Here is an 8,561-nt window from a genome sequence, read left to right as displayed (position 1 = left end):
GCTCGGTGAGTATAATCAGAGTTTGGACACCCCACCCTGCCCCTGGACCCTTCTACAACCCTGAAAAAAAATTCAACACTCTAAAGCTTTCTATAAGATACCAAATACAAACCACGGATAAAATTATTAAAAAAATTTTTCCACTATCAAAATTATAGTTATAGAAACGACGATTGAAGTGTTCCTCATTATGTTTGGCAAATGAACATATAGTAGGCTTTCCACCTTTCTATAACTATAATTTTGATAATGGAAAAAAAATTTATAATTTTATCTTTGGTTTTGTATTTGGCATCTTATAGTATAAAGCCTTAGTGGTGAATTATTTTTTTCAGGGATGTAGCAGGGGTCCAGGGGTGGGGTGTCAATACACTGATACTGCCACCTGTGAGTACAATAGCAATCCTTAATATTCAATAAGTCAAGCTAAATATGATGCTTTAATTAATCTACATATTAACAAATGTTTAAATATGGAAACATATTACAATTTCTGCACTTACACACCTCCTCTATTGTTTGTGACAGGTCTATATTTTTCGGATAGACCTGTTTAAACAAAAGAAATTCCGTTATGAGGTCTATCTTTTGCACGTGCACAGGTCTGTTCTAGTAAGACAGACCCGGTCATGAAATACACGTGAAAAAATAGACCTGCCAATGCGCAGACAAAGAAAACATGAAATGCAATCAAAAATTAAAAATTGAAATAATATATGTAAATGATTGTCATAATGTTCCTGTCTTACAAAATCGGGATACATTTTTTAATCAAATTAATGTTTATTGAATGCACTAAGCAATTATTCCAACATCCCTATATTAAATTTTGAAAAAAAATAATGGATAGCATATCAAAGTTAGGACACATTTAATATTTATTTATTCGCGTCATTTTTCAAAGTTATAGTAATCTAAATGGTTCTTCTGTCATTAATTTCACAACATAACAATATGGACGCTTCAACTCAATGAAACTATACAGCAGTAATCACAGCATACTTATTACGATTTTAATATGTTAATAAAGTTATAAGTGATCTAGTATAGAAAATTTATGATGAACGATCATATTCTATTCTAGAACACTTTATAATCTGCTATATAAAATATAGTTTTGGTTCATTTATCTCACACTTGCCACCAATAAACATATGTAAGTCTTTCGTGGTCTGCTGGGTATTCGGACATTGCCATTCGGACAGTTGCTCCCTCAGAGGTTTGCCCCCTTTTTACAGTCCTCATATCATTGGAAGGGGCGGACATTTGCCACCCCCTCCCTGTTTTAAAAGTATTAAAATATTTTATTGTTTAACTGTTTGCTACCAAAATTCATCGCCTATTGTCGAAATTTCATTGTGCTTAAGTACATAAAAAACTCTCACGCAAATTTGTGAAAGTCAAAATAGCATCAATAAATAAATATACTATGATATTTTCATTGGCATACAAAAAATCTATTCACGAGATGACAAATGACAAGTTACAACAGCAAAAGGGGGGCAACTATCCGGAGGGCAAATGTCCTAGAATCTGCATTGTCTGATACGAAATACTATCAACATAATTATTCATTCTTTGAAATACCTTCTACTACAGATCTATTCACTTATTAAATACTAGTTTATATGTTACCTCTAGCTCCCATATAGATTCTTTTTGGCAATGTATGAGTGTCACATTGCTTTTTGTTAAGTTCATGCACTGTTCGTTGTATGTAGATATTTGTGCTATGTTTATCCTCATGGGCTTTTTAGCCTAATGGAATGTTGAATAAAGCTTTGAAACTTTTTATTATTGACAAATTGCACATTTAGCTTTTTTGATTATTATTTTCAAGGGAAAAGCAAAATTAAATGCAAAGTATCTATTTTATTTAAGCAGAACGTTGATAAAAGCTTACCTGTATTGCGTTGTGGTAAACACAATATTTGTGCATTACATCAAATGCTTCGGATCAGCCATTGCTCAAGCAAGTATAGTTTTACGATGTGTAAGTTGGATATCGGCCTCGTACATCGATCTTTCTGTTTAGGAAAGACCTAGTCACGAATTTCATGAAACACCTCGAGCGCTACGCGCTCTCGGTGTCACATGAAATTCGTGACCAGGTCTTTCCTAAACAGAAAGACCTCGTACTCGGTCGATATCCTATACTTATCAAACCTTATCCAACAGAGAAACCATGCCAGTTTTTATATCTCCATATTACACAGAAAACTTCTCAATAAAATCTCAAAATAACATTTATTACAAAAAGGATTTTACTTTTATAAATGATAAGGTTTAGTTTTTATTGATCTTACCTATAGGTAAACAATTAAAGCAATCTGTAAATGTTTTCCATAACTTAATATTGTATCTTCGCTTGCACTCATCATAAAAACCATAGATTCTATAAAATATAAGAAAATCATTAAAATTAATTTAACTATCCGTAAGAAGAAAACACTTCATATCAAGAATTAAATGATCATAAGTGTATCTAAAGTTTTATCTGACATTATACATGTAAATATGAAATATAAACTTCAAAATATGTACAGTCCTGTAATTTTGTATACATGTAGGCGAGTCTTCAATGATAATAATTACTTCAGACCTTAAATCTTTAATCATTGTGGGTTCACAACTAATACCTTTGTCAGTGACTTTTAGACTAATAGAAGCTTGACATTTATGAATTGATAATGAATTGCTTTCATGTTGTATTCTTTACATATAATACGGTACCTCTGAGTACAAAAGACATTATTATAGCCTATTATAATATGATAAAAGTGGCATCACTGAATATCAAGAAAAATCCAGCTATTCAAATTTTTTTTATTCCTAGGTGAGGATAAAAAAAAATTCCCAGGTGGGGATAAAAAAACCCAAAGTTTTTGGCTTTGGATTTTAATGGAAAATAGTTTGCTAGGATATTAAATATTTACCTGTTTATAGAAGCACATTCATGATTTCCTCGAAGAAGAAACAGATTTTCTGGATACTTGACTTTATATGCAAGAAGAAGACAAATAGATTCTAGTGACCTCTTCCCTCTGTAAGATCACGTATTTATTTCATTATTAAACAAATAGAGGTACATAATAAATTTAATTATAATACTAACTTAGATAAAATGTGATGTTATAGGACATTTGTGTCAGCTAACTATGAATATATGTATATGATGCAGCAAGACAAAAAAACAAGAGCTGTCCGTAAGACAGCGCGCTCGACTTTTTTATTGCTTGCCAATAAAAAAAGTTTTTGCAGTAAAAGGCAATACAAGAATCTCTGTATTTTTAAAGTGAACTAGTTGTTTGATACCCTTGAATATTACAGCAATGTTTATATGACATAATTTATGGTAAAGTGAACAAGTGGATAGGAATGAATTTTTTTAGATTTTTTAAGTTTTTTAGTGCTTGCCTATAATACAAAACATTGACAGTTAAGGGCCATAATTCAAATAAAATCTTTGACAGAATTACCTTCTCCTGGACATGTTTGGGAATCATGATTGTAAACAAGTATTCCAACTTTCAAATTAATATCTCAAACAGTTCAGTCAAAAAGTGGACTGGTACTAAAAACTTAACCAAGATTCTAAGTCGATAAAAGGCCTTTATTTTTAAAACAAATCCTTGACAGAGTTACCTTCTCTTGCGTACAGATGGGGGTAATGATGTGAAATAGCATTAAAAGTTTCAAAGCAATATCTCAAAGGGTTAAGGCAATAAGTGGATTTTACCCATATTCAATGTATTTTCTAAGTCAAAAAGGGGCATAATTCTGTCAAAAACCTTGACAGAGTTATGTCCTCTTGTCTGTTGATGAAGGTCGTGATGGTAAACAAGTATGGTCAGTTTCAAAGCAATACCTCCAATGGTTTTGAAATAAAGTGAGGTGGTACAAAAAACTTAACCAAGCTCAATACACTTTCTAAGTCAAAAAAGGGCCATAATTCTGTCAAAAACCTTGACAGAGTTATGTACTCTTGTCTGTAGATGGAGGTTATGATGGTGAACAAGTATGGTAAGTTTCAAAGCCATACTTGTAATACTTCTGAAATAAAGTGGGGTGGTACGAAAAACTTAACCAAGGTGTGACGCCAACGCTAACGCCGACGCCGACGCCGGGGCGAGTAGGATAGCTCCCCTTTTCATAGAAAAGTCGAGCTAAAAACAGCTGTGACTGCACCATGTATTAAATTTAAACAGTATTATATCATAGTGATATTTTATTTCATGGATTACAGCAGACCATTTAGTATTGACTGTGTATACCATACCTTTCATGTTTCAAAATCTAGTAAAATACATTTGTAGGTGTTCAAAAACTACTGCAGACTTTGGGGTTGATACAGCACTGTACCCCGAAAATGGTAAATATTTATCACATTAGAGGATATTTATAAACTAAGTCATTAGCTTGTTCATAATCCTTAAGTAAAACTTCATATGAAGTTTTAACAGTCTGTGAATTTTAAAACAAGCCCCCTACCAAGCCCATAGCTGAAAGAAGTACTAGGATATGTCTTATGAAACAGATGTGATTTTTAGTTTTCACTAGTTTTGGCCTTTGGGGAAGGCACCTTAGCCCTTTTTGTGGGGGAAGAAAATGTGAGATTTTCACACTTTTGGGGAAAATATCATGTCTCTGATATGCATAAAACATATTAATTTTAAGCTTTATTTTAGTGTTTAGTTTTCAATCAAATATAAGTTAAAGGCATTTTTTACAGATCAATTTATTGCCATTGGAATACCTTGACTCATATTTTGTAATTATAGAAAATTTACATAGGTCATGTGGGGGGTTCTAATGGTCTGATTCAGAGGGTACAATATTATCACTTCCCGCTTTATCACTATTACTGGCACATTGATATGTGCGCAAGGCTCCTGGACATGGGCTTTGTCAGATGTGATACATGTATTGGGTACTCTTGCACTTACAGAAGGGTCATCAAGCAACAAAGCAAATTGGTCACTCTATTGTCGTAAAAAAAATCATGTTTTGCATGTCATAATGAGGTAGCAGGGTTTTTCCCGGTGCTGTTTTTAGAACATTGCACTAAACATTAATTGTATTAAATTAAGGTAATTGGATCCCTCTTTTGGGTTTTAGAATTATTTCTGAGCTTTAATTGGACAAATTGAAAAACAACAATCTATTTTTAAACAAAAAGTTTGTTACAAGTTTTACTCTTCGATGTATCTTTTATTTTAAAGGGGAAATTTTCAATAGGAGGAAAATTTTAGATTGTTTTTTTTGGGGGAAAGGTAGTAGTTTGGCTTGGGGAAGTAGCCGTATACTGGCTACAGCAAAGAAGGGTAAAAACGCCCTGCAGTCATTATAAACTATTTCTACTAAAACTCAAAATTTTGGGATGCCTTTTTAAGAACTGGTTTGACTATAACCATTTCTTCAGAGTTATGATGTAAATATGTATAACATTCATAATTGCTACATAAGCTGTTTTTGGCCATTTAATTCATTGAAAGGGCAACTTTTAACTTGATGTTATATTTATTATATTTTTGGTTAAAACAATTTCAGTCATTAATTATTACTTAGTATTACTTACCTGTCAACATAGTCACCAAGGAAGAGGTAATTTTTGTCTGGTGGATAACCATTATTTTCAAAAGTTTTTATCAAATCATCAAATTGCCCATGTATATCTCCGCATATATTAACTGGACATTCTAATTCAAGAAGATTTGACTGGTCCAAAAATGTTTGACGAGACAGAATACATAACTGTCTAATCTGTGTTTCAGGAAGCTGGACCTAAAATGCAAATATTCCATTTATTACGTAATTCAAAACCATATAAAGAATTAAAGTAAAAACAAAATTGGATATTTTTTACTTTAACCACTTACTTCATGAGCATTTTGTGAAAAATCGCTGTTTTCATTGAATTATTTTAGCCTTCTAATAAAAGTTCAAATTGGCATGAAACTATAAAAAAAGGCTTCAATACTCGGTTCAAACTTGGTACAAATGTTGACTGGAAAATATCCTTTGTAATGGCATACTCAATCTTAAATTTCCTGTCACCATGGCAATGGGGGGATGTCTCAAAATTGCAAAAAAAATACTATTTTGCATTGTTTTTTTTCCCCATCAAAACTGATTTCAAAGTGCTGCAACTTCTCAATGGATTGAGATAGAGTAAAAGGCTTTTCAGTGTTGGTAACACTTTACCTTACGATCGACCTGAGGCCATTTTTAGCCTGTCACATGTCCAAAATTTTCTTGGTGATGAGGGGGACTGCCACCCCTTCCAACCCCCCAAACAGAAGGGGGCACATCCCCCTTCTGGCAACCCCTTGATGTATATAATAATCTTAATGGGGGTGGTGCCGAAAAAGTGATCAATCACTTTTTTTAACAACATTTCTCAAACAAAAAAGTTAAACACAACTTTCTCACAAGTGCAATTTTTTCTTGGAGATGAAGCAGACCTCATTTAAACCCCAAAGCAGAAGGGGGCACATCCCCCCTCTGGAACCCATTGATGCATAAATTTGATAGGGGATGGCACCTTAAAAGTGATCACATTTTTTAACACCATAAAATTTCTCAAATAACAAACAAGTGTTTTGGGTCAAAATAGGGCATTTTTTCACTATTTGAGACCTCAAAAAGGGGGGGGGGGGGTGAAAAGACGTTTATATGAAGTAATTAATGGGTTAACTGGGTTTATTCCATTATGATTCAAAATATGTCATACATGATGTCTCAATTCATCAAATGTTCTTTTTAATATGAGTAAATTTTCTTCTTACTTGTACAAACAATTTGAAAAAATTGAACTAAATTTTGTTTTCCCAAATTCAGAATATGTTGACAAATAGTTATTACTCTGGTATAATGCAATGAAAATTGTCCTGAATGGAAAATCAAACTACATTTATAATTATTTAATGCAGAATGCACCCAGATTTATGCTAGTTTTTCATGAAATTTTGAAAAAGTAAAATCTAATGTTAAGTGAACAAAAGAAAGAAATTTAGACACTGCAAATCATTAAAGTCACTTTCAATCTATGTATAAGATAACTACAAAAGGCTTTATACATACATATGTAAAACTAGTCCTTAATGCGTTAGTAATGCAGTAGAAATATGGTGATATATACTGCAAAATCTGATAATTAACATTACTATAAGACATTAATTAAGAAACACTGAACTGAGTGAAAATAAAATATGTGTAATGCTGTGTATCACAAGTGTAAATGATAACACAAATGAATAATTTGTGACTGATAAATGAATGAATATCAGTTAATCTTTTTAATCATCATACTGTACCTGCTTCCCTGGAAATTCTTTCACAGAAAGAAGCTGCTCAATAATCTTGTCAACATCTATTTCTGGTGTCACTTTATTATCAGCAGCATTTGTGTTCTTGTCCATCATTTTAGAGTGTAATGTTGAGAAAACCTAAGAATAGTGAGGATGTCAACCTTTCATTTTAATCCAGTGCAAAATGTATACAGTAACAATATTTTACCGTTATGAACATCCATATTCAATCAGTGTTACCCCTCCCACTTTATTTTCACTTTCATATCCAAAAAAGAATAGAACATAATTTTATATCCAGAGCTAATGCATCCGTATTCAATATGTTATTGAATTAAATACAAATCATTTCTATGTATGCAAATATTTCAATTGATAAAAGAACATTTCAAATTACTCCACTGCTATTTTCCTTTACTCAGAGAAATTTCTGATATATTCGTCCACCATTATGAAGATGACGTCATACTGCGTGAAACCAATAGCAACCAAAGTTGCTGAAGCAGGCAGCAGGTGCCCTTCGTAGTAGTATGTCACTCGTTTGTCGTCAATCGCAGCTGTAAAAGCTGTAATTGTTTTCTGTCGTTTTAATATTAGTTCCCAGACAAAAAATCGTCTTCTTTATAATATTATATAGATCTAGTGGGTTTTTCCTTTTCATGATTTATGTAAATTTATCACACTGGCCATAGCTTTCGCAGAAGCGGTGGGTCTACCGGTGCGGCGATGGAGAATTCGTCGCAGAAGCGGTGGAAAAACATGGCTGTCGGATAGTTTAATGCTGGTGTCGGTAAGTTTATGACTAATGTTTACGTTATGTTTTTTATGTTTAACTGATAACACCTAGTGAGACTGGAGCCCACATATGTACTCTTCCAACTTATTACAAGCATGGGATGCAAATCATGACCAGTTTTGCAAACACTTCTGTACAGTTTGACGAGGGGACGCCCACTTTTGCCTAATTTTGTTTATAACACTACAAATCTACTCAAAACTATCCTAGATACACTGGGATCGCATCGTATGTATGATAATTACACTAAACAACCATATTTTGGAAATTTTTGGAAATTGATATTACCATTTTCATAAAAGAATTGACAAAAATTGATTACAACGCAGACGGCGGTGGATTCGATTGAAACGCAGTGCGGTGGGCCCGATTTCATTTATGTCTTTTTTTTACGTTAAAGTCACAGACACTTAGGAGTTGGGCTCCAAACGCCTTAAAATACAAATTAAATATAT

General features: G+C 32.8%; 1 protein-coding gene across 1 annotated transcript; it reads right to left on the bottom strand.

Moving 5' to 3' along the window:
* Positions 1-2,306: 2,306 nt before the first annotated feature.
* Positions 2,307-7,802, bottom strand: LOC132724180 (uncharacterized; the record flags this gene model as incomplete). Its single annotated transcript, XM_060708997.1, is given in 5 exon segments — positions 2,307-2,395; positions 2,937-3,044; positions 5,579-5,784; positions 7,317-7,448; positions 7,708-7,802. Coding segments are annotated over 4 exon segments (511 nt in total), but the record flags the coding sequence as incomplete, so codon positions are not given.
* Positions 7,803-8,561: the final 759 nt, after the last annotated feature.

This window comes from Ruditapes philippinarum, unplaced genomic scaffold (genome assembly GCF_026571515.1).
Source record: "Ruditapes philippinarum isolate M1 unplaced genomic scaffold, ASM2657151v2 ctg6725_1_1_1_1, whole genome shotgun sequence".
Taxonomy (NCBI): domain Eukaryota; kingdom Metazoa; phylum Mollusca; class Bivalvia; order Venerida; family Veneridae; genus Ruditapes; species Ruditapes philippinarum.
Note: the sequence above shows the minus strand (reverse complement) of the source record. Positions and strands in the feature narration are given on the sequence as shown.